The following is a 24924-nucleotide window of genomic DNA, read 5'->3' as shown; positions in this document are numbered from 1 at the left end:
TCTGTGCGCTCGGGATGCCGGCGCGGGGCGCTTTGCGCTCGGAGGACCCGAGGGGAGCTTCTGAACGTGTTTGGACGGGGGTATCGTTGGAAGGGGGATGGCGCTGTGGTAGGGCCCCATCGCCCATTCTGCTTCGGCGTCGGTATCGAGGTCACGGAGGAACCACGTGAGCTCCATCGCTTCGTCGGGCTGGGCTTGCGTTGCGCGGAGGCAAAGCGCGGCATCAGATAGGAGCCGGTCGCGTGCTTCGGCGTCGAGGAGATCGTAGTCTGGGGAAAGGCGCAGGAAATCATGCATGTTGAAGAGGAGGAGCGCGTTCTCAGGGATGATGTCGTCATCGGCACCCGCAATCGAGGTAAGGGCAGCACGGATAGCTGTAGCAGGTGTGGCGGATTCGGGGGAGTGAAAGAACGATTGAAAGAATGAAGGCGGGTGCGAGGGGACGAGGCTCGAGAGGTGAGAAGACAGGGAGGATACTTGGGTCCATGGATCGGGCGGCGGGAGGCTTGGAGCCATCGGTCCGCCGTTCTTTCGAGAAATGTCTGGGCGGACATGATGCTGCTGGCGAACATCGTTAAGCGCGATCGTTTTCCCCTTTCTTTTCTTCTTCGCTGCTTTTTTGCTCTGCACCGTCTCCCAGCTCTGACGCTCGTTTGTCCGAGGCGACAGATCGTCCAGATAATCGTCCAGTGCGTCTAACCCCCTCTCCTCCAAATCCTTGACATATTCCTTGCTAAGTAGCCCCTCGATGACGGTCACGATGTCGATGTCCTCGACATTATCGAAAGTGTATCCGGCTTCGTTTAGAGCAGCTTGCAGACGGTGCCGAGGTATACGCGGAAACGCAGCTTGCAGGAATCCGAGAGGAGACGTGAAGGATGCGACACTGGATGACTCCGATTTCGGTGAATTTGAGGTCGGAGATGTCGTCGCAGAGGTAGAGGTGGCCCCTGAGCTGGACGCGTCGTAAGGGCCACTGCTGCTTCTAACACTGTCGTCCGTGATTCGTATATCTGTGAATGCCTCGTTCAAACAAAAATCCTCCTCTTCAGCCTGCTGTTCGGCATCGGCAGCGAGGAGAGCGAGGCTGAGGCGTAGATCGTCGATCTCGCGTTTGGACGGCGGGTCCGAACCGAGGTCAGCGATAAACGCAGCGATGAGTGAAGTATCAAGCGCACAAAACTCCTCCTAAATTCATCGCACAGTGCGAGAGAACATGTTGGAATGCGGGTGGTAGGTGAGGAGCTCAACCTGAAGTTGATCAAAAAATTAAAGACAGTTAGAAACGGACCTGGAGTTCTTCCTGTAGTGCTAGCTTTGATTTCGCGACAGGCATGTCTGGCTGCAAATATAAGCAATAGGGTTCTGAATCTGAATCTTGGAAGAGGGGTAGTGTGTAGGGGCAAACAACCTGAGCGTTGTTGGATGCTTGCTCTGGTATAGCAATTTCGGAGCAGCAACGCACAGGTCGGCAGGGCGGCGGATGCCGATGGCCAACTGGCGGGTCAGTCTGGCGGTCAGTGGTTTTTGTTTCACGCTTGCCGCCTTGCAGGCTGTTGCCTTCGTTCAGACACGTTGAGCATGCATGCGAGGCTACACGACAACCAAGACTTCATTCGAAACGCACATAAAAGAGAAGAACAAAGAGATGATGGATACAAGTAAACTTCCTGCATGGTGACGTATCTACAACAAAGAGTTCGATAGGTGACTGGTGATGCTTTCGAAAGGATTTAGACAGTAAAACAACGGAATAGGCACATCACCTACTTGTTCTTGATCGACGAGTTGGGACACACTCACTCTCTGCCCCGGCGAAACTTATGTGGTTTGTGAATGAAGGCTAAACCTGAGAGGTGATCGGTGAAGGGAAGCGTGGTTTTGTGTATGAATGTTTCCATATAACGTTCCCATGAGACCCAGTAGAGCAAAGAGGATTCTGAACCTGTGCATAGCCGCGCAATCACAGACGCGCCGAGCGGGGCAAGCTGTAGTCGTCAAGGTGGGCCCAATTCCGATCCAACACGCCTATTGGTAAGGAGGTGTGCCAGGCCCTGCCAGAATGTGATGCCGATTCGACAACTAAGAATCAAGTCAACTCCGCCGATAGCCAACAAGCAGTGAAAATTCCCTAGAGCGTAGACAGTAGCGCCTGAAGATGGTCAGAGTCTGTGACAGATGTAGTTGCTATCCGGGGATTACAATAGAAAAGGCACTATGGTACATTAGTGGTACAACGTGTTTTCTCGAAGAGATTGGCGACGAAGTTGGCTCGTGTCCTCCTTGCGAAGCGCGAGTGGAGGTAGAAGGGTGGATGGTTGAGGTACGACTCGACACTTACGTCGGTATGTGAGTGGGTCTCGACATATGGGATGGGAAGTGTGAGTGCCTACGAGGAAGCCGCAACGGCGGCGCAAACTGGGGTTGTCCCCCCGGGCTATAACAGATGAAAAAGAATACCATGCGGGATGAAGATGCCATTCCCCTATGGGACAGTATGGACTCTCTCAATCAAAAGACATGCCAATGTCGAGCTTACCGTTCCAGGATAATCGGATAACAAATGTCGATCATATTTATTCTCTAAGGGGGCAAACGGTTATGAGCATATTCACGGTCCTGTGAGAGATTGGAGTTCGGGCATTTGCTTCGTGTCTGTGAAATCAAAGACAAGATGATCAGCAACCCGACATCAGCACCGCTCTGGCGTAAGGCGGTGAGCCATTGCCATGCAAGTATGGAAATTTCCGTGCTCACCTACAGATCAGAGCGCAAACATCTCCACCGCTGTCGACATCGTCGTAGGCGATTAAGAGCATTCCAGCCGCAGCTCCCGCCACTTCGCACGGCCCGCCACCGCCGTGACGCCGCACGGCGCTCCTAGCGACCGCCGAACGCCCGAATCGAGAATCACTTGTACTGACAAACCGCGCTGTCCACAGAATGTTGTTCTACCTTTCTCTTCTAGCACTTACAGCATTGCTGGTAATGCGTGCGTGTTTCCTCTCTTTTCCTCGGCTGTTGGCAGGAGACACTCACCCCCAGTTCTTCCTTCATTTCCCCTATTTTTATGCAATTCATACATGACCACGTAGTGTTGTACCGTTACCGCTCTACTCTTCCTTTTCCGCAGCGCTTGCGCTCCTTCCTCTCGCATCCCTCTTCAAACAACTATGCCCCTCTTTCAACTTTCGCAGACCAGGCTGCCGCAGGGATGTCGAGCTCTACATTTGACGTCGAGTCGGACAATATTAGGGAGGGGGATACGAGGATGGGGTTAGACGAACAGGGGACAAGAGAAATCATGGAGATCATGAGACGAGAAGGCGTGCAGTGAGCGACGTTGTCTTGTTATCCAAGTGCGTACTTACTGACGTACACTTCGAACATCGTCCATTATCACTCTAGATTCGACCAGGCGCGGCTCATCCGTCACAATCGAATCCTTGCGCAGAATGGCATAGACCCATCCGGTGAGAACGCACAACAACTATCGCCTGTAATATGCGCGCATTCAATGGTGATCCTGATCGTTGGGTTTCCTTTATGTATTCTATTTCAGGCATGCCGCTCGACGCGAAGGCTGTCACTCGGCTGTGATCCCATTCATCAACCCAGGGGCACTGCCGTGTTCGCCCTAGCCCATCGTGGCTCACTTTGGGCGTTAATCTCGACGTTTTCAACGTCATTCACACGTGTATCAACGATGCTCCCGCTATCTAGTACCGAAAGTATCCATGTACATGTTTTATTGTCGGGGCTTGGTTGGCTTCTCTCGTCTGACCCATCTTCCTGTCTGATCGCTCATTCATCTTGCTTTGGACATCCTGCACATATTTCCCTCATCAGATCTCACTGCTCCACTCATCTCGCAATCGTCTCTCCCTCACCTTGTCTCTCCGTCTCCTACTCGCTTTTTAGTCCCTTTATATCGCGTCATGACTGGATCAATGTACAACTACTCTGGTAAATCCCATGATATCAATGTGTCTTTTGGGTACGTTCGCAGGTTCCGACATGACGCGAGCTTCACTTATATTAGCGCGCGCGTGTTGGAAAATCGGGGTGGAAGCTTGTTAGCGTCTGCCAGAACGACCTTCTGATTGGCGCTGTACTTGAACGCCTGCAGAGGCGTCTCTAATCGGACGATCTCTGAGCCAATGCCGGTATGCATTATGGCACCTTCGCAATTTTCCCCTTTGCCCCCCACGTCATCGTCTAATACAATGAACGCCAAAGTTTGTGTGGTCGAGACTTCGGTCATGGTGAGTCTGATGTTTTCGTCGTGTCTCTCCAATGCATGAGCATCGTCCGCTCATTGTCTGCATTCAGATATTTGATTTCTGCCGGACATCTCCCCCGACACCTACGGCACCGTGAGACTCGGAGTCCGACTATGTAACAAGAATATTGAGTTTTTGATGGACATGAAGTGGTCTCGGTGATTCCGTACGAGTCGGTACGTTATCATCTGAATTAATAGCGCTCATATATGCTCATTGGCTGCCATATTTGCTTATTGGCTGCGATACGTCACGTTATAGCGTAGCGTTTGTCCTGCGCCACGAGCAATCGTGGACTCTATCTCTTTCACTTATGCCGAATAGAGCTACGCACGGGAAGAGGTCTTCTGACGCTCACAATCACAGTAAGTTACTTATCGCCGGATCTCCAGAACTCGAAGTTGCGAATCATTGACGAGCAGTATCTATGATAGCTTTTGGACTCTCAGCTCTGTGAGCCACCTACAAATCGCGGAATTCTTGACCATATATTAGCAACAATGCAAAATGCGAAGGGTCAAATTGCGGAAGCTCAAGCCCCGCGGGTGTGAATCTAAGCACACAAGTAAAATACCTTTTCTATCGCATATATGTAGTAATCCTGAGTCCTGATGCGCTTGGGCCGGAAGATAAGTGACAGTATCTAAGAAGCAGTAGTTCCGTCCGAGTGCTACTACGCGTCCCATCTTGGGCATTTATGAGCACTAACAATCTCCACGGGCGCAATCTTGAAATCCCGAGCTCATCGCTGTCGACGTCATTCGATCATAGCTGCTTCAGTGGCTAGAGTCAAGCCGCAGCACGGCAGAGACGCCACCACAGCAAAGCGAGGAAGTCGAGTGCTATATCAAAATCGTCTAGGTTTCTATCGTGTTTTCATCTCCAATCAGGGGAGGACCTCGGTCATGCATGCATGGTCGTTCTCTGGCTCTTTTAAGAACGATCACTGACTTGCCCAATCAGTCTAGTCATTTTTTTGGTCGATTAGTCGGTGTTGATCTGATGGCGATGCAACCGCGCCAAATTCGATGAATGCGCACAGATACTGCATCGCGGCTTCGGGTGGACGTAAGACGAAGATGTGCAAACACGTCCACCTTCCTGGCTCTTGCATAACAGCCTCCCTACGCGATAAGATCCGTCGGTAGCGCATGTCTGCCAGCGTCCAGATTTTCTCGCTCCGATATTGTTTACATATCAGGGGAGAACCGGTGGCAAGGTTCACCAGTTCGATGATGTATAAAGGTCCCCCAAGATCAGTGGAGACCCAACCTACATCGCCCTGTTCCAGCCAGAGGCCTTTACCAATTCTTGGCTGTGACCACCATATTCTATAGCTTCCTTCCTCACATCTGACCCATGGCCGTCATCGATTCATTTAAGGCCAACACCACTAGCGTCGATGTGAGCCTCTCGTGATCTCAGAGCAGACGGATTGATGCTAAAGCATTGTTGTTGACAGTTCCAATGGCCTGTTGAGGTCACTGGTCTCGAGCGTATCATGCTCTCTGCCCATGGCGATTTGCAACGACTACTCAGGTACTTACGTCGATCAGATGTTTCTATTCGGTTCTGATCAAACGCCCATCTAGCGCATTTTTTGCTCGCACCATCACTATCAAGACCATCTACTCGCATACATCTCCTAGAACCCATCCCGCTTCCCTCGAAGAGCCCCTCACACAAAGGCGAGAGGTTCATCTCGTCTGCAACCGCAAGACCGTATGTGTTGCCACTTCAACAGTCACGATCACGACGCCACACTGCGAGCGCCTCTTCCTCGACGAGAAGTTCGCGATCGGCCAGATGTTCCGCAAGGTAGGCAAGGTCCCCGAGTTCGCGCTCCTCAACTGCGGCCTTGAAGATGCCGAGGGTGACGTACAGAAGCTCTGGCGGCGCTATATCTTGGCGATGGACGGCTTCGAATGCGACATCACGGAGGTGTTCCCTGACAGGGACATGTTCGTTCGAGACTCGTGGATTGAAGAGGGCATCACCGGGGATGTCGGTGTGGAGGAGGGCAAGCAGCGATATGCTGCTGCACAAACTTCCTCTCACGTCTCAGTTGGCGCATGAGCGCGCGACTGATACATCACGCCACTCGCACCACAGAAACCCACTTTCGGGTTTCACTCCGTTTCCAGCATCTTACTCGTTTGTATATGGATATTGTACTTCTGTCAGTACCGACCCGCCTCACTCCGGTGCACTTTTCTCGCTCCTTGAGCGACACACGTGATCACTGATATCTAGCACGTGCACATATTGGGGCCGCGTTTCGCACACCATCTTCTTTCCTTCCTGTCTCTTGTTCGTCCAGTCTCGTTCAATCAGTTGTACTATAATACCGCATAGATTTATTTCCTGTTTTCTCACTTGTCGCAGCTCTCCGTATGCAATATGCCGATTCATTCTCGTAACTCGTTCCAAGCGCTGGTTTCGCCCTGCGTGCTACCGTCTAGAACAATCAATGACACAAAAAATGTATTCTTCAATGTTTCGGCTCTATGTCTCGGACACTCACTAGCTGTTGCATCAAAAAACCAGCGTCACCTCCCCACGGAAATCCTCGATCGGATAGTCCAGGAACAGCTCCAGTCCTCTGATCATGCCTTTTCGTCCACCGCAAACCTTAGCCTCGCTTCGCACAAGATGCGCCAAATCGTTTTCCGGCGTTATTTCTCGTCCATGACGGTGACAAGAAACAGGGATATAGAGAGGCTTGGACATCTGTCTGAATGGTCTCATCATCTACGGTATGTGATATGATGCATATATGCGCCCATATGCGCATGTTTTGCTCAACATGCTGCGTAGCCGCCTCACGACAACCTCGTTGATACTAGTCACAAAATCACTCACGCTGACGAACATGCACCTCACATTTCTTGAGATTTCCTTTCATACGGAGACTATATCGTCGCTTCGCACTCGTACCCTTCTTCTCTCCGGACAGCTTCCAAGCACTCTTATTAGTTTAAGACTCACCTGTTTGCCTAATATCACCAAGAAGCTTCTGACTATGATAGCGGAGTCCTGCAGGAAACTCGAAAGGCTTGATCTGGTAGTCTGCGACGGGCTTGAATTGGGATGTTGCTCGAGCTGCCTTGAAAGCACAGCTAGTCAAATCGTGCACTCGCCCATCGGGAACGGATTTGGAAACTATGAGGAATTGATGGTAAGTACTGGTTTCACGGAGCGACACGGTGAATGGATTGCTTGACCTGTGTCTCCGGTATAGGCGTATTACGCTGGACCTCTGAAAGGCCTTCGGTACTTGCGCCATCTTTCCTTGGGTATCTTCCTATCGCACCACATGGTCTTGGATAGGCATTTTGGGGATCACCATCAAGATCCCATAAACGTTGACTGTGCATTACAGTCACGCGACAGTGACTGGGCTTCTCTTGAGGACGAGTATGCGACCGCCCTAGAATCCTCGAACGTCCTGAGCCAAAGTAGGATGGCGTTCCACAACCCCTCGACGAAAACAGCCAGCACAAGCAAAGGACCCAGCTTCTACGAGGCTCAAAAGCATACGACTGGCGAGCCATCGACCGCTTGTAGCGCCTGCGCTGCCGCCAACCACAGCATACGGCAAGTCGAGCTCTTCGCATCCCTCAGGATAGCACAGCAGTTGCCACGTCTGGAGAACATCCGGTGGGCATCATGGTTCACTGCGTCCGTTGAGAGTGTTCGGCGGCCCCCGTGGGTAACAGTCTGGATATCGAAAAAGGACGATGGAGGGATTAAAGCGGCAAGAAAGCCACAGTCACCAATTCGTGGATAGTTTATCAGATGGACTGCTTCACATGTATATTATAGCCGATGATTAGACGCTGAAGATGCAGTCTGGCGCAGGCCATTTCCAAGACTCTATAGTGCAGAGATATGATAGTCACGCCTCGAGTCATGTATCTTTTGTCGCTTACGGTTGATTCATGACTGCCTGTAGTCGTTCTACGGACATGTGCCTGTGAATACACAAATCCTCGCCACTTCGCCTTTTCATCTCTCGGAGGATGATAGTAGTTGGAGTTGCGGCCCGTGATAGGGACACTGCAGCTAGATGTCAAACCGTCGCCAATATTGCTGCGTCAAACAGAGATTCCACATTAGCGAGACGATGCAAGGCCTCAACAGAAAAATGCGATATACACATGTCCAAAACCACTGCAGGTCTGTCCACATGCACGTCCTTGTGCCGTGCCAACGTGTTTGTGAACAGTGATTGAGACAAACGCTATGATTAAGGTAGCCAAAGGGGCGGACTTTGAACCGTCGAATGCCACCCGAGGTGATGTCCTTTGGTCCAATGCCACAAGACAACTGGGAACTCATTAAAAGCCCATCGCTCAAGTCCGACTCACCTCACTCGCATGAGCATCCTCTAGGGCACCCTTCCTCCTACGGTCGTCGCATCCACTCTCACCAGCATGGACGCCCCCGTCTTCTCAGTCCCCCAAGGCAATGGTCCCGCCAAGCATTTCAAAAGCCGCGACTTCGAGTCAATGACGGACGAAGAGAAGAAAGATGAGTTTGCAAGGCTCTTCTATTTCTTCTCCAAGATCACGATAGCACAAGACGAAGCGCAAGACGTAGAGCACAAGACGAATTCTACTTCCGATAAAAAGGTTGGTGAGGAGGTAGTCCCGAGGGACCTCGCACCTCTGCTGAAGAAACTGGCCGCCGCCCATGGAAAAGGTACCACGTCTCATGATGAGGAGAAGGTTGATACCGACTCTGACGGCGACGAGCGCGAGAGAAAGAAGAGTTCACGTCATAGCAAGCGCTATCCCTTCACCTTCAAGATGCTTCTGCACAAGTTGTACACCCTTGATGATTGGGCGGTGAAAATCAACGAGGTTATCACAGAGAGTAAAGCACAGTACCTCTCCATGAGCGACCCGGAGTACGGGAGCGTGCCCTCGTCGCCAGCCACCCCTGATTCGGCCTTCCTCTTACCCAATGGTTCCCCTACAAAGAAGAGATTCCGGGACATGTCCAACGTTTATTCCGGTGCTCCAGCGACTTCGCCACCTACTCCTCGCGGGTTCAAAAGACGCATCATCAACCGGCGGTGTTCAATAGGCGAGAACGAAGAAGAGGACAACGCGGCCCGCGCGAGAGGGTGGATTTATGAGTTAGCAGTCGATATCGAGAATATGGGCGAGGGAGAGTGGAGCGATGAAGGGGAGCCGAGACGCAAGAAGGTGATCCCCTTTGTGCTGCCGAGAACGATACAGTCCAGGAAAGTCCATACTCAGCAGAGGGACCAGGAGGGTTCGGTGATCCCGCCAGATGACAAGAAGGTAGATGTGGAAAACGAGAAAGTCGATGAGAGGAAGCAAGAGGGGATAAAGGAGATCCAGACCCAGCTGAAGCAGACGCCAGAGGAGCGGAGGGGTAGGCAACGCGAGAGGAATTTTGTAGATCGAAAGTTCAAGGTGAGGGATAGGATGACCAGCCCGATGAGGACCAATATGACTCGGCGAGCATTTGTGTAAACCACCTGTATGTATTGACGATCAACCATATGAACAGCAAGGTGCGTTCATGCTTCCGCTCTGATCGATGGCCCCTGCTTATCACTGACTGCGCCCTTCGCCAACAGACGCCGTGTCATGCCTCCAATAACTATATGTACCTTTATGAACACCTATGAACCATTCATTCAGTTTTAATACTAGTATATTTAGAATTAATGCATTGATTTTACCTTTCATAGCATATTGGTGTCCTATCAGTGTGCTCAAAAGCCGATTTTGTGTTTGACGACTCGTGCTCAGATGAGCAAAGCTGGAACCGGAGACTTTTTAAAGATACGATCAAAACACTGGTACAACGCACTGAGTTATACTATCAGCGATATGCGATACATCGAGACTGATCGTTCCGCGCCAGGACTCACAATGGCCAGTGACCGAAAGTGGGAGCAGAGAAGGGCAGAGGAAGTTAGACGGAGTCAGCAAAGTGGGAGATACCGACGGCTGTCCGTGTCTGAGCTTTGCCGACTCACTGCCCACTCCCACTGTCAACGTCTTTGTCAACAACACTGCGACCACCGAAGTCGTAGAGGCTGCCCTTCACCGTGCCGGGGTTCGCGCGCTCGTCAGCCTAGCAGCAAGATTCAGAGGCAGCACAGCCATGCTCACTGCAATTTACTGCATCGCACTATTGCAGACTCTGACGCTGGCAGCCCTTTGTAGACAGTTGGCTCCGTGACGGGCCAATGCGATGAGAGCTGGGTATGTATTGGCGTATTGGGTTGCTCACTCTGAAACGTGCTCATTTATTCGTGTCCACAGGAGATTGAATTGATCTTTTTAGACTTGATCGTTCGTAGGCTCATCGCGGTTTTGGTGCATTAGGTATGCGCTACTGTTTATGAGAACAACACCATGTAAAGCAATTCTTTCCACCAAGCTCAGCGTAACCCTCCTCCCCAAGCTTGCTTCTTGTACACTCGAAACCAAGGAACAAATACCGAAACTCCTAGCCTATTCTTCCGAACGATTCCGAACGAGCGAAATGCTGTAACTTTATCTTCGGGCTATCCGCTGGTATCTACATCCGAGATCCAGGAGAGCCCTTCGATACAGTTCGGTAACGACTGGGAATCTTGGAGCCGTTTGCGGTGCAATCTGCCTCAGCCTCTTATCACGACAGGCAGATTGGTCCCTATTAGTCTGCGTTTGCGGATAGTAGCCGGCTTTTCTCTTAAAGCAGCTGCATCAGGCGATCATCATCTGGGATGTTAGAGATCTAAGGCCGCTTGACGCCACTTTCACCGATGAACGGGTAGAGGGCTTCACGGACGAGGCTATACTGGGATCGTTGGTATACCATCTAGACTTAGGGCCACGACCTATTTCAAAATTGATAATTTGATCTTTTAAGGGACGATGACGAAGTTCTCCTTGCGGAAGATGATGATGATCTCGTCATGGCTAGGGATGCTTGCCAGTCTTGCTTGAATCATTCTTGGGGCTTCATGTATTGGCTCAACTGGAATCTTTTGGATGACTAGAGAATTCGGGCTTGTGCGCCACTGCTGGTTGAAACAAACACTCGACGCCCCGGTGATACGTCACTCGGAGCTGTTCTCGCGCGATTGTTGAGTTCGTGGATCGTTGCGCTTGGCTATTTCGGTCGCTGTTAGAGGGCGATTTCTGTCGTTGACTTCTAAGCTTCCCTTCCTGACCTGTACGTTTCAGCCCTGGTGCGTACCGCGGACTCCTCATCCTTGAAAAGCCGATGGTGCGTTTTCTGACGATACGAAGATACACGGTCGCTTAACTACGTCGAGCTTTGACATAAATTTATCATCGACTCCGTGACCCCACTGCGCTCACAGACATAAATGTTCGAACGAGCGGCGATAGTCAACATCTCTGACCTTAATGTCTCCACGTCACTATTATCCTCCAGTAATACGAGAACCTCAGCACGCCAATCTACAGCAAATCACTGGACGGCGAATGCTCGAAGAACGCTCGTATTTACTATGCATCGAATAATCTTGAATAGCGTCATTCGCGATATGAATCCAAAAACATGGTTCTATTGTGCAAACTTTGAAGATTTGCTAGACGACAGCAGGTATAGGGACAATGATGAATACAATAAGAATACAGTGTCCAAGGACATCTAATAGACGACACCCGACAGAACTATGAACGCTCGCCACGTAACCGCCGAGCGAGCGCGAGATCCTTGGGCTGAATAGTGACGCGCTTTGCGTGGATGGCTGCAAGGTTGGTGTCTTCAAAGAGAGAGACGAGGTAAGCCTCGGCAGCTTCCTGAAGTGCCATGACGGCGGAGGACTGGAAGCGCAGGTCGGTCTGGTGGCATGCATAGATGAGCTCACAACCAATGAGATAAGTCCACAAGGAGACATACCTTAAAGTCCTGTGCAATTTCACGGACGAGACGTTGGAAGGGAAGTTTGCGGATGAGGAGCTCCGTCGACTTTTGGTAGCGACGAATTTCACGGAGGGCGACTGTTCCGGGGCGGAAACGATGAGGCTTCTTCACACCACCAGTTGCCTGTGACGTGGAAGTGAGCACAGTAGATTGAATATCGCTCCAAAGGCTAATTACCGTTGCGGCTGTCTTGCGGGCTGACGATTTGGCTGCGAGTTGCTTACGGGGTGCCTTGCCTAAGGAGGATGAGGCTAATGAAGCTGAAAAGTAATAACATGATGCTTACCACCGGTGGACTTGCGAGCGGTCTGTTTGGTACGAGCCATTGAAGATGAGTGTCTGTAAGGGCGAAAGGGACGAAGAGGTGATAGTAGTATGGATGAGCGAGAGGGCAGAGGTAGGCCGGGAAGGGGCCGAGCACAAGCCTTATAATGATTTTTGGAATGAGTGCGATCACGTGCAGTCAACAGACGCGTTAGCGCGTCGCGTTCAATCAACAAGCACAGCCACACTTATTGCCTATATAAGCACCGTGCCTGTTGATCCTCTTCCCAAACCGCTCCATTGACTTCGCTACAAACTCTTACTTCATCCCCCTTTACCTTCAACAACACTTATTTGAATCATGTCTGGACGTGGAAAAGGTGGAAAGGTGCGCCTCTCGGGTTCGACACGTCGGTCATTCTTAATTCTGATTGTTGACTCGATTTAGGGACTCGGAAAGGGTGGCGCCAAGCGTCATCGTAAAATCCTTCGCGACAACATCCAGGGTGCGCATTCTGAATTTATCTGTTGTGATGGGTTTACCGACCTCATCTAGGTATCACAAAGCCCGCCATTCGCCGTCTCGCCCGCCGTGGCGGTGTGAAGCGTATCTCAGGTCTCATCTACGAGGAGACGCGTGGTGTTCTCAAAATCTTCCTTGAGAATGTACGTCAATCTCATGTCTCCGTCTCTAGCTCTCGTTGACATTCCTCCGTCATCGTAGGTTATCCGTGACTCAGTAACTTACACGGAGCACGCCAAGCGGAAGACCGTTACCGCACTCGACGTCGTCTATGCTTTGAAGCGCTCAGGGCGGACGCTGTACGGTTTCGGTGCATGAGGGTATCTGTCGAGGAGGCTGTTGGGTTCATATACTCTTGTATCATTATTATTTTATGTTCCAGCTCTAGTTCATCTCTGCATTTTATAAACAGTTTCACGCATAGTCATTTGACTCATCTGTCATAAAGGAGTGTGCCATTAAATTATCTTGAAATTATGATGGACCTGGTTTTGTTCCAGATTGGTTCCCTGTCTAGGGGGCGACGCGAGGAGCTCACGTGATATTCCGTTGTAAAATGTCATCCTTTTTTCGATATCGCGACTGCCGAGATCGTCGATTCATTCCGCCTGAATCCAGGTGCTAGCTCGGCGCAGAAATGAGTCCATCAAGGAATTGAAGGCACAGAGCCGAGTCAAATCGCGGCGATGAAGTCAGCGTACACACCCAGATTTGCGCATTCCATTGAGCAACCTGGTTCGGGAACTCATACAGAGGATGTGATGATTCGGGATGACTGAACACGTATATATGCGGTGATAGTGGAACATCGGGGGTGAGAGCGACTCACATGTCAAAAGCCAAAGCCATATCCGACGTGGAGATGTACGCAGGCTAGCGCAGGGGTGTCGTGAGCTTTTTCAATGCCGTGGCTCAACCGCGCGCTCACAGCAAGGCGCTGCTTTCTTTGCTCGCCCCATATGGGATATGAATCCGAGAAAACATCCAAGTCCACACGGCCATACAGACTGTTGTGAAATAGTCACCCGATAGACATCGTGTCGTACTGCAGCGGGAGTTTTCAATAGCTTCAATGCGCAGATGATAAAGAGAAGCGCTCGATTTGCCTCAGTCACATACATACCTCAGTCACATGCATACCTTACCTTGATGTCCTACTAGCAGCCTGTGAGCTTGAGATCGACGTACTATACTTACGAAGACCATAGTCGAATCGCCTTGAGGATGGTTTCTATAATCAACCCACGAGTGTTAGGTTCGGGTTGTCCTAGGCGTAACATCAAGATAGGCCATAGAGGGTTTAAGACCTCTATCGCGGACCGCAGACTCAAGAGGAGACAAGATACCTGCGCGTCGAGAGGAAAGTGATGCACTGACTTATCAAAGACAAAACCTGGAGCTGGAGCTGTCATTGATGTGTTGCATTGCACCCAAGGTCTATCTTCTTCAGGAAGACTCGTGAGCCTTCGAATGTGGTCGTCGTCATCGCTGCTGACTGAAGCTCCCTGGCTAGGTAGACATGATAGCGAGCCTCGGAGATATCGAAGATCTCGAAAAAATGACAAAAATGATGATGTTGCGAGGATGACAGCTGTCGCGAGTATTGGCGCCCGCGACACAATTCTTTTGACCATCTCAGTCGAGCGATTTATGGTCCTCGGTCCTGAGTCGATCTTTGGTTTCGGTCGCTCAAGCAAGCAATTAACGAACGGTGCGCACTCACCGCGTAGGAAGTTCGAGTATGGATGGACATGAATGGAGAAAATGAGTTCGGATCCATTATCGAAACCTGTGTTCAGCCAGTCTGCAAAACTCCAAGGGTTGGATAGCTTGACGCTCGTTGTATGAAACTTGTCTCATTGCATCGGCCGGCTGCGCGATGGCCCAAGGCTGACCGACAGCGCACCATACACATAATCTTGAAAAAGTCTTATTGGTCAGTCAATGGTCAGTCGTCTCCGTACAGGGAGGAAAATCGCCTGCAGTCGCGTAAGTCCGTCGGTGATACAACAATGGCAGCGCTCGCGACGCGTCGTCCGCTATCCCCTCGGCCGACGGCACCTCCTCCACGCGTATGACTCGCGCGATAAACAACTCCGACGCGACCCCGTCGCCTCTGTCCTCTTCCGCTTCCACCTGATCCGAATGGCCCGAAGAGCCGCTCCCCAGCGCATCTAAATCGTGTAATGGCCATGCACTGCCAACGAGGCGACATGAAAGGGCTCCTAGACTGCCGTGTATCGTGGGAAGGCCTTCTTTCGTCGAAGACCACTGCAACGCCTCAAAAGGGCGGGGATGTAGATCCGGACGAGAAAATATTCGTGCAGTAGATGATTGGGGTGCAGAGAGGAGGTTGATGCAGAGGGGGGCATTTAAAGCTGAGGATAGAGCTGTTGCGGTGCGGGATGGGACGCGAAGAGAGAACGCGACGAGCGGGTATGGAGACATAGATATCGACGTGAAAGACGAGAGAGTCGCGCCATGGAACGTCTGAGACGCTGATGAGGCGAGCAGAGACGGTGGTTGAGATGACGGCATGAAGCACGTCACAACGGCAACAGGCTGGGCTGTCTCGCGGAGAAGAGCACGTATTCGGTTATGGAGTTTGGGCGCGGGAGCAGAGTTCGACAGATGGGTAGATGAAAACCGCCTCGAAATACGAACGCATGGTGATCTCGTGGAATTGCGGAGTCGGGAGACAGAAATGTTCATAGCCCAAGCTACGAGTTTGTATACCCCACAGATGAATAAGCAGGCGTTGAGACGCTCAGTTTGGCCTTGTTAGGATCTAAGGGTGTTAGACAACAAGCACAAGCAGAGCAGATAGCGAATGATCTTTCAGCCGGTGGTTTCCGCTGATGTGATCCGTAAATGCGGCGATCAATGTCATCTTATGCCGCCGGTTCAGTTTTCATTGGTACCAGTCTGTACCAGTCTGGTACCAGACCATGCCAGAACATGCCCTGCGACTGCCCTGCGTTGTTCTTTTTGATTTGTACTGGTAGCCCATTTCGGCGCACTTGGTTGACATTTTGGGCTGTCCTCATGAACGCGAGTAGCGCCTGCAAAGGCTGCGGCCGGATCAGGAGAGCCGGAAGGGTCAAACGGAAGTCCAAAAAAACAGCCTGCTCAAACAATAACCGAATCGATCATTACTCTTTATAAATCGCGGCTACTGGTCCGCGCAATGCCCGGCCTGCGTCTTCGAGTCATTCCCCCATCTCACAGCTTTCCGCCGCCGAGGATTCATCTCGTTCCCCTTGAATCGAGAGCACCAGGATGGCTGTGACGATGAACGAGAATGCGAACAGCAGCGAGCACACTCTCGCAGTTGGTCCATCTCCCCATGTGGCCGGGCTTGCGGTTCGGAGTCTGGATCAGCTAACAGACCTTGTTGTCGATCCTAGAGTGCGGCTCGAGACTCGGCCAGATGCTGAGGAGCTCGACGAGGGACTGGTGACGCAGTTGAGCGATGTCCTCCATCACAAGGGGCACCATTATAAGTCTCACGAGTCTTCGCAGTTGGAGAAAGGGTCTGTGGAAGGCGAGAAGCAGGAGATTTTTTATGTAAGTACACTCCAGCACGCATTTCCCTCAGTGTATTCGTACCGCCCTCCGTTATCCAATTTCTATGGGAGTATTGGTCTATTTGGTGGCTTCCCGCGAGGTTCTGTTGTGCAGCTTTCTCATCCTCGTATCATTCTAGGTCGAGTTTGAGCCAGATGACAAGCGGAATCCCGCCAACTATACTCCGAGAAGGAAATGGGCTATCACTCTTACAGCTTGCGCATTCACGCTTCTTTCTTGTAAGTTTTTTCGCCATGCTCCATCCGCATATCGACAGGATCCTCAATTTTCGACAGCTACCGCGGCAGCGACGTACAACATGGGGTTCGATTCCATGACACGAGACCTCAACTGCACCGAATTCCAAGCCACGATAGGGCTTAGTGTCTACTGTCTCGGTTTCGGAATTGTCCCCCTCGTGACCGCGTCCTTCAGCGAAGAGTTCGGCCGACACCCACTCTACATTGTCTCCTGTTTCGGATTCATGATGATGCACATCATGGCCGCACTGTACGTCATCTCTCCCAATTTTGTCATCTGTTGTTCTCTAACCTCGAGCGCCAGTTCTAACAACATTCAGACCGTCATTATTGCTCGGTTCTTGGGTGGGGCGTTCGGTTCGACGGGGTCGACAATGGTGGGCGGATCTATCGCGGATATATTTGCTCCTCATGAGTATGTACCATCTCTCTCAAGGCATCTCGGCATGCACTATCTCGGTCCGTTCACGCGAGATAGCTGGCGCTGATGGGGATTTTTATCGCAGGCGCGGTGTTCCCATGTCCATTTTCTCTGTCACTGCTATCGGAGGCACCGGTATCGGCCCTGTTGCTGCTGGCTGGATAGCAGCGAACCCCCACTTGCAGTGGCGCTGGATACAATGGATACACGCCATGTACGTACCTACGACGTCATCTCCTACATGTGCTTTTTTGGGAGCTGAACTACTCGGGATATAGCGCGACAGGAGTTTTGTTCATTATCATCTTCGTGGCCATGAAGGAAACCCGGGCGACAGTGATATTGACGCGCCTGGCGAAGAAGTTACGGAAGGACACGAATGACCACCGTTACCGTGCGCGCGCCGAGGATGAATCGGCGAGCTTGAAAACATTGATATATATCTCTTGCACGAGACCACTCTGTAAGTCTTCATCAGCAAGAAAGATGTTATTGCTGACGTCGATTTCTAAATAAATAGATTTGCTCTTGTCAGAGCCAGTCTGCATGAGCTGTAGCGTGAGTCAAATCAGCTAAGAGTGCTTCGCATGTTCACTGAATCCCTCCCTCATAGTTGTGGGTAGGATTTGCTTGGGGTGTTTTGTACTGCATGATAGAGTGAGTCCCATGAGAACAATTTTCTTATCATTGTTTATTTTCGAATGTGTAGATCGATTGCGCCTGTCTTCCGCACGCTTCATGGGTTTACTATCGGAGAGATTGGAACCGTATTTGCATCCGTCATGTCTGTCCATTCTCACCGTTCTCGACTGGCTTGGTAGACTGACTGCTTCCCGTCAGTGTTGGGACGTTCCTTGGGTTCCTGAGCAACCTTCATCAGGAACGTCTGTATCAGTAGGTTACTCTCCTCTGTCTTGCCCACGAACAGACTCTGATGGCTCTGATCAGGCGAAACGTAGGAAAGCGTGGTCCCGAAGCACGATTATACTGGCCGTGCATCGCAGCGGTTATCTTCCCCGTAGGAATGTTCATCTATGCATGGACCACATTTTCGAAAGTCCACTGGATAGCCCTGGTCATCGGCTTGGTCGTGCGTTTGCGTCCCATCAATGATGTACCATCACGTGCTGACATACAACCGCAGTTGATCTTCTGGGCGATCTATATCATCTACCTTGCCGTGTTTACTTACCTAGCTGATTGGTAAGTGCTTTGACCGCTACTTGCATCGCTACGTCGCCCATCGTTCGCTTCTCGTCGTAGTTATGGCCCATTCGCTTCATCGAGTCTTGCAGGCCAGAGTCTTTGTCGTAAGTGGTTTGACGGCGACCTCTCTCGATTGACGTGGTCAGAACTGATCATGTTTTACTGTTCTGCAGGTAACCTCATGGGCATGGCTTTCCCGCTATTTACGCAGCAGATGTTCAACAAGCTGACATACAAATGGGCTAACACATTGTTCGGATGCATCGCTGTCGTTATGATCCCGATCCCCATCGTACGTTGATGTGGCAAGTCGCTCTGGATTATTGGTGAATTGACATTGACATGACAGATCCTGTTCACCTACGGACCCAAAATCCGTGCTCGGAGCAAATTCTCGAGGGTGGCCATGAAGAAATAATCATGGCACCAATTGGGGCACCGCAGCGCATACGGACCGATTTGAGGAGACGAAACTTTATTGATGACCATGCCAGCCCAGCTGCGCTGAGCGCTGACGTCTCCAACTCCTTGGAACGCTACGATCTCACGTATAGACAACTATAGAGCTAAATTACGACCACTACGCTAATAATAGCAAGTTCTGTTTTCCTATGGTGGTCCGGGCGTACTCAGACTGCATTGGACTTGAACCTCTCTATCGAGCCCCGACAAGGCTAGCGCGGCAGGGGTGAATTGATTCCTCAAAAATCAGATATACATGGAACATTTTCTGGTTGGAGTATCTTACAGTAGGGTGACGATGAATGTGCGAAGATGAAAAACGATGAGAATGCAAGGAGAAGAAAGAGGGCTGCCGGTATCGCCACTCGTTCGTCTGGGATTTCTGTCACGTGCTTATCTGGGGCGCTGGTAATTTAGAGACGCGACTGAACCTCTACCACCACCACCAGGGTGTGCACCGTGCTCTTTCATCGCTCTCCTCTCCCATCGACGTCCACGAACTGCCCTTTCACCATGCCATTCAATTTCACGTTTAATCTACCCCTTCCCGGGATCACCAATCCTTTTTCCTCACCTTCACAACCTCAGCCAGACGCTTCAGGCTCGTGCCCACCCGCTCAAACTCCAGACGTTCGTCCGCTCCGCCGCCGGCCCTCATCTGGTCGGTTTTCATCGCCGGAACCTCTGAGCAGAAAGAGAGGATGGGTGCCTGCCACTGCGGAGCCTAGCCTTGCCACCGCCGTCAATGCTTCCTCCAATGGGTACCTCGACACCCCTGCAAAGTATCGCGAAATGGTATATGGGAACGGCAATGGGAACGAAATTGAGGAAATGGCCGCCGGTGAGTACTCCGGACGTGTGTCACTCGGCCTGTTACATACATAAATAAACGGGCGGTTCGCCTCTGGCCCGTGGACGGACATGCCGCATACACGTGCCCCCCGCGCATGGAACGCTCATGTCGTCCCTATGCCTGCGATGTATTTTCCTCCCATTGTTATATACTCTGCTCATGTTTTGGGTAGCGCTCATGCTGATGGCTTTCTCTCTTCATGTTTTCGTAGACCTCCCGCCTGCCAAGCGTCGTCGTACGCTTGCAGGCACTATTGTATCCACCGCTGTGAGCGCTGCCCTCATCGGGACAGCTGTAGGCCTCACTGTCTATCGTTTGTGAGGGATATTATTATCCTCTTTAATGGATCCTGGGTTACTGATGAAGGTTGGAGTCTCAGATGGAGGGATCGGGGCAGGGAACCCGAGCTGGCACCTCCACCTTACGAACAAGGCAACTGGGTGGATCCTGATGTATGTGATGCACATCGTCAGCCGCTCTAACCAAACCTGACGTCCTGTACAGCCTCGGGAAGGTCAGCCCCCTGTAGCAATCACCCCTCCGACTCCTCGTGCAAAGAGGAATCGCCACATTCCAGCTTCGTCGAGCCGGAAGACGCTCACACGCCATCGTCGGCCACGTACCCGCGTCCCAGTCACCATCACACCTTCTCACGATGTATCTCCTCCGAGCTTTCAACCACAGCCTGAATTTAGCTTCAATGAGGTGGAGGAAGTGGAGGACGTCGTCGAGGACAAGGTAAATTCTATCACCTGCCCTACTGTATTGCATTTGAATGAAGTGTTGTAGATGGACTGGATGGGTGATCGGCTTGCGCAACTCATCGAAGAGGGAAAGAAAGCCCTTGGCAAGGAGGTAGTCGTGATGAGTGACGCGCAGGAAGACGAGGTGGACGATGGCAGTGGAGCTTGGGAAGAAGAGGCAGGCCCGAGCACGAGCTCTCGGCGAGGGTCATTCCGTCGCAACAAGCGACCCCAAAACTTAGGCCTCCCCTCTTCGTTTTCTTCGTACATATCTCCTCCACCAAGTGTCTCCCCACGTCGGTCACGCTTCGACACACGCAGTTCTCCGGGATACGTTACAGCTGCGCTGTCCGTCCCTGATTCATTCTCTCTCGGACCTCAGCGCGGTGCATCGGTAGATTCAATGCACTCCTACGGAAGCCTCCACGAAGACAAGAGCCAACTACACAGTCCCGAGCTCAGGGACACTATGGAGCGCGCGCGCGCAGCATATCTGCGGAATAGGTCATGAATCTCACTCAGACTCGGATCCTTCATCGCTTGTTCTCTTTATTTTTATGGTCGTGGAAATCGAAGGAAAATCCTCCCAGGTAAATGGGGTCTACAATCATGTTTTTTTGGAAGTCTATGTTCAGCACTACTTGTTATTTCTCCATTGCTTTCTATTCTATCATCGCATCGCTCTTTATTCTTCACACTGCCCAGTTGCATCATCCTGTTTCAACACTTCTCATACCTTTCACCATGTAGCACCTTCTGATGACTCGTTACGACGAATAGAGACACGTTCTCTACGTTCCTGGTTGAACACCTTTATCCTTGCTTTTGCCTGCCCGCCGAACTTCCTTAGGTGGCAGGTCCTGAACGGGCCGGGAAGCACTTGCAGTATTCGTTTTTTTTCTCACTAACCGTTGACCCTGCGTAGAAACGTGTAACACTGACCACAGTCAGCCACAGTCGAGATCAGATTGAAGCGGCCAAATCTAGAAGGCCTGTTTCTAGCTGAACGGCGGTGTCTACAAGGCGACACGTCCATGTGCACTGGATTTCAACGAAGAAGCACGCGGGACAAGGGCGGGACCCTGCTGGACCTGCATGCAAAAGGAATCGTCCAGGCGACTGCAGGAAATCGAAGACGGAGCTAAGGACCTCTAAGGACCCCTTACACTCAATGGACTCAAGACCTTCTCGAATTTATATCAACGGGCATGGGTATGTATTCCACATTTATATCACTGAGCTGACCGTTCAGTTGCGTCTGCGCAGGTCTGTGCGCAGGTCAAGAATCTCGTCATCGTCGATATGCAAATCCACAGGGGTCGTCAACATCACATGAACTCGCATGGGATTCTTTCTCTTCACCTGCTTCCTAGTTAGACGATCTCGCTTGATTTGGTGACGCTAATGTCTGGCCTTGCGCTAGAGCGATCTCGAGCGCCGAGCGGCGCCGTGGTCGGGAACTACCAACCTGGTAACAGTTTACGCCGTAACTTTGCTCCGGCACCATATATGCCTGCCCTTAGCCTGCATCTTGTCACCAGTGTTCGCAGGACATTCAACTCATAGCGCGTGACGGCTGGCCTACCTCTTTCTGACCTCGTCCTCCATCGCTGCAATATTCGCAGTTGAACTTGTTGTACCCTTTCCTGGTCAACAGACACACCGGTCGCTCTCTCCAACGTAGACCTTTCACCATGCTAGCCACCCAACAGTCGTCGTCCGCATTCTCTTCTACTCATATGCATGCTGCGAGCATCACCACTGCTTACCGCGCAGTGCGTTCGGTAGCACGCCCAGTGCGCACCATCACCTTCTCTATTCCTGTTGCCCCGCGCCCGCGCCGTGCAGCATCATCTTCCTCGCTCCACCAACCGTTCACCGTAAAACGTTCTGCACACATGGCGACCGAAAATGCCTTGGCCGATCTCCATGCCGAAATCCTCTTCCCTTGCAAGAGAGCGCCCCGCTTGTTGCCTGCATCGGCTGCCAAGAGCCCCGCGAAACCGCTCACGCCCGCCTCTGAGCGCAACTTCCGTAACCACGCATTTGCGCGCCTCCTCCTCAATCGTGCGCATGTGCGTCCTATGCACCGGCCTCTTCCTTCTACAGGCCCGAAGACGTACGTGCCTAGCCGTCTCTCGTGCGTCGTTGCCGCGGAGGATGTTGATGGCGACGCTTGAGTCGTTTCCTCGAGCTGACGGAGCACGGCGGGATACTCCTAATCTTTGTATACTTACCCACAGATCCATCATCACCACCGTCCTACTCCAAAATATCTACGCCTGAATCATACTACTGTACTTGTTTTTACGTTCAACGACCATCAGCTATCCTTCGCCATCTCGCCAACGTACATACTGTATTCCTCCGCTGTACTCATCTTTCGCAGATACGCACATCAACTCTCCTCCATCTGCTGCCTGTATGTTTGCTACATTAACCACTGCTCCTAGGTAAATTCATCACGCCACCGTCCGCTTTGTCTACAACATCGATGTTCGTTTGCATGCTAAGTTCGACCTCGAGCGTGCCCCCAAGTGGTTCAAGCTCTCGAACAGAGATCTCATCATTTCACCCTGGTTTGGGTTTCAGATGTAGCGTCATGAATGCTGCGAGGGTCAAAATGTCCACAAATGCATCTTTCTAGGTGCAAACGCAGGCTGTCATTTGATATCATCAGCAACCCGACAGACCGAAGACATAAGTCAATCCACACACTTCTTCGAGAGCAATCAATGTATCCTCACTGATCATCAGAGATACTGAACTGTTAATAGCAGAAGGAAGAGGCAGCGGGATTTTTTTGACGAGGCAAGGGAGGTTAGTTTTCAAAGGTACGGATTGCAGCCAGTTCCGAGAAATAACCGTTTCAGCAGTGACCAGCTCCCATCCGTCTAACAACTCTCCGTGCCTGGCTCGGTCAACTCTTGCTGGATGAAAGTCCAGAATTTGAATTTCTTTGTCAGGGCGGCGTCCAACAGGCTTGGGGTTGATAAACCTCATCCCGAAAATGTAGCAAACCCAATCCGTCTGTGTTGGTTTGCCGCGGACCACTGCGCGGCTGTAATGAGGGCCCCATTGACTCCATGATAATGTGTCTGCGCGTAGGTCGCGGGCGCGCTCCAGAAAAAAGCGCGAACTGACGAACAGATCCAGTGCTCGCAGATTATTTCGTCTGGGAGATATGACATAGGCGAACAGTGTTATGACGAAGAGTCGCTCCGCGTGCATGGCGTGAAAGGGAACGGCCAGGTCTCGCCTCGGCTGCCAATTAGGCGCGGGATCTGAGCGAATGAGAAGATCGTGTAGAAGGGTGTCTACGCCCATTTCAGGGAGGGTGAAAGCGCATCGATACGGTATGTCGCAAATGTTGGTTTGTTTGGGAGACATTGCATCCAAGTCGTAGACTGCTATAATAGGGCTATCAGCCAATGGATCTCTGTCAATGATGCGGGCGACCATGACGAAGCGTTCGTCGAGGAACACGAATGACCTGATGTCATCTCCCGTCAACCACTAAGAAAGGTAGCATAGGCGTCAGAGAATTTCAGGCCATGACGAGGAGAATATAGGATGTGACCATCAAGATTTTGCCCGATTTCCAATTCCAAACCACAAACTCGGTATCGGCGTCTCTGGCTGTGTCCATGAACATAACACCGAGACGATCACCATTTATGACAATGTCATACCCCCACTCCCCCTCCATATCTGTGATGGTGTGTTCCAAAACGGATGCATTATATGCTGCAGGATGGGCGTTACCCGACGACATTGCTTGTAGATGTACTTTCGATTTGCCGGTGGATGAGTGGACTCTGATAGAGGCAACTGGCATTAGAACTTGACCTTGCCTTCAATAAACACGATGCGACGTACTGCAATGCGACAAGTAGATCCTGAGACGGATCCATTGTAAAATCACAGACATGGAATCTGACATCAACTCTCCATTCGCGGGCTTCAATTCCTCTCAGACGAGAGGGCAACTGCCTGAAGAATAGCGTTTCCCGATCCTCGGAGCACTCTGCGAAGACGCCTCCGTATAGCTCCCAAGATCCCCCATCTTGAGTTGGAACACATGTGTGCTCTGTCCATTTTAGTTCTTCCCAAGCATCCCGGAACCCAGTTAGCATCTGTAGCCGTTCTGCTATGCCCAGATGACTGGACGAGCCATCTTGTTGACCAACAGCCGCAAGTGCGACAACATATCGTAGCGTCGTCGACTGATCTATCAAGACATTTAGTCTGCGACATATCTACAGTGATGGTTTGCGGCGATGATCAGCGGTGTGCGCCTGAAATTGGGTGTGAATGAGAACTCACACGTTTGCATGCAAGGATAGATCGATAGTCAAGGTCCTCCAGTATCCTCAAAATCAGCTCTATTGGCAGTCTCAAGAGGCCCATAGACGC

The 24924-nt window shown here is 51.4% G+C and overlaps 12 protein-coding genes across 12 annotated transcripts; 9 read left to right on the top strand and 3 right to left on the bottom strand.

Moving 5' to 3' along the window:
• The first annotated feature begins 593 nt into the window (after positions 1–593).
• HETIRDRAFT_441292 (uncharacterized protein) lies at positions 594–1418 on the top strand. The gene has a single exon (XM_009551234.1). The coding sequence runs from the start codon at positions 749–751 to the stop codon at positions 968–970; it is 222 nt and encodes a 73-aa protein (XP_009549529.1). The 5' UTR covers positions 594–748; the 3' UTR covers positions 971–1418.
• Positions 1419–2921: 1503 nt separating this feature from the next.
• On the top strand, positions 2922–3980 carry HETIRDRAFT_387609 (uncharacterized protein). The gene is made up of 4 exons (XM_009551233.1): positions 2922–2992; positions 3096–3333; positions 3409–3473; positions 3563–3980. Exons 1-4 carry the CDS (start codon positions 2944–2946, stop codon positions 3598–3600), a joined length of 390 nt encoding a protein of 129 aa, XP_009549528.1. The 5' UTR covers positions 2922–2943; the 3' UTR covers positions 3601–3980.
• Positions 3981–5642: 1662 nt separating this feature from the next.
• HETIRDRAFT_323280 (uncharacterized protein) lies at positions 5643–6359 on the top strand (the record flags this gene model as incomplete). Its single annotated transcript, XM_009551232.1, has 3 exons — positions 5643–5687; positions 5746–5822; positions 5876–6359. The coding sequence occupies 3 exons, from the start codon at positions 5643–5645 to the stop codon at positions 6357–6359; spliced, it is 606 nt and encodes a 201-aa protein (XP_009549527.1).
• A 946-nt stretch (positions 6360–7305) lies between these two features.
• Positions 7306–8073, top strand: HETIRDRAFT_428889 (uncharacterized protein; the record flags this gene model as incomplete). The annotated part of the gene is made up of 2 exons (XM_009551231.1): positions 7306–7461; positions 7525–8073. 2 exons carry the CDS (start codon positions 7306–7308, stop codon positions 8071–8073), a joined length of 705 nt encoding a protein of 234 aa, XP_009549526.1.
• Positions 8074–8719: 646 nt separating this feature from the next.
• On the top strand, positions 8720–9790 carry HETIRDRAFT_323995 (uncharacterized protein; the record flags this gene model as incomplete). Its single annotated transcript, XM_009551230.1, has 1 exon — positions 8720–9790. One exon carries the CDS (start codon positions 8720–8722, stop codon positions 9788–9790), a length of 1071 nt encoding a protein of 356 aa, XP_009549525.1.
• Positions 9791–11956: 2166 nt separating this feature from the next.
• HETIRDRAFT_428887 (uncharacterized protein) lies at positions 11957–12535 on the bottom strand (the record flags this gene model as incomplete). Its single annotated transcript, XM_009551229.1, has 4 exons — positions 11957–12127; positions 12186–12332; positions 12387–12445; positions 12496–12535. 4 exons carry the CDS (start codon positions 12533–12535, stop codon positions 11957–11959), a joined length of 417 nt encoding a protein of 138 aa, XP_009549524.1.
• Positions 12536–12921: 386 nt separating this feature from the next.
• On the top strand, positions 12922–13314 carry HETIRDRAFT_50608 (uncharacterized protein; the record flags this gene model as incomplete). Its single annotated transcript, XM_009550491.1, has 3 exons — positions 12922–12979; positions 13030–13139; positions 13198–13314. Coding segments are annotated over 3 exons (285 nt in total), but the record flags the coding sequence as incomplete, so codon positions are not given.
• Positions 13315–14964: 1650 nt separating this feature from the next.
• Positions 14965–15588, bottom strand: HETIRDRAFT_241942 (uncharacterized protein; the record flags this gene model as incomplete). Its single annotated transcript, XM_009551228.1, has 1 exon — positions 14965–15588. A coding segment is annotated over one exon (624 nt), but the record flags the coding sequence as incomplete, so codon positions are not given.
• Positions 15589–16275: 687 nt separating this feature from the next.
• HETIRDRAFT_104547 (major facilitator superfamily) lies at positions 16276–18868 on the top strand (the record flags this gene model as incomplete). The annotated part of the gene is made up of 15 exons (XM_009551227.1): positions 16276–16563; positions 16703–16802; positions 16860–17073; positions 17128–17238; positions 17330–17458; positions 17523–17707; positions 17765–17802; positions 17858–17901; positions 17954–18028; positions 18085–18138; positions 18193–18334; positions 18389–18447; positions 18508–18554; positions 18624–18742; positions 18800–18868. 15 exons carry the CDS (start codon positions 16276–16278, stop codon positions 18866–18868), a joined length of 1674 nt encoding a protein of 557 aa, XP_009549522.1.
• A 557-nt stretch (positions 18869–19425) lies between these two features.
• HETIRDRAFT_460149 (uncharacterized protein) lies at positions 19426–21306 on the top strand (the record flags this gene model as incomplete). The annotated part of the gene is made up of 5 exons (XM_009551226.1): positions 19426–19753; positions 19938–20082; positions 20145–20217; positions 20270–20503; positions 20555–21306. 5 exons carry the CDS (start codon positions 19426–19428, stop codon positions 21017–21019), a joined length of 1245 nt encoding a protein of 414 aa, XP_009549521.1. The 3' UTR covers positions 21020–21306.
• Positions 21307–22581: 1275 nt separating this feature from the next.
• On the top strand, positions 22582–22995 carry HETIRDRAFT_435687 (uncharacterized protein; the record flags this gene model as incomplete). Its single annotated transcript, XM_009551225.1, has 1 exon — positions 22582–22995. One exon carries the CDS (start codon positions 22582–22584, stop codon positions 22792–22794), a length of 213 nt encoding a protein of 70 aa, XP_009549520.1. The 3' UTR covers positions 22795–22995.
• A 189-nt stretch (positions 22996–23184) lies between these two features.
• On the bottom strand, positions 23185–24918 carry HETIRDRAFT_50273 (uncharacterized protein; the record flags this gene model as incomplete). The annotated part of the gene is made up of 4 exons (XM_009550476.1): positions 23185–24024; positions 24089–24326; positions 24376–24767; positions 24835–24918. 4 exons carry the CDS (start codon positions 24916–24918, stop codon positions 23185–23187), a joined length of 1554 nt encoding a protein of 517 aa, XP_009548771.1.
• Positions 24919–24924: the final 6 nt, after the last annotated feature.

This window comes from Heterobasidion irregulare, assembly GCF_000320585.1.
Source record: "Heterobasidion irregulare TC 32-1 unplaced genomic scaffold scaffold_08, whole genome shotgun sequence".
Taxonomy (NCBI): domain Eukaryota; kingdom Fungi; phylum Basidiomycota; class Agaricomycetes; order Russulales; family Bondarzewiaceae; genus Heterobasidion; species Heterobasidion irregulare.
This window is presented reverse-complemented; position numbering and strand designations above follow the sequence as displayed.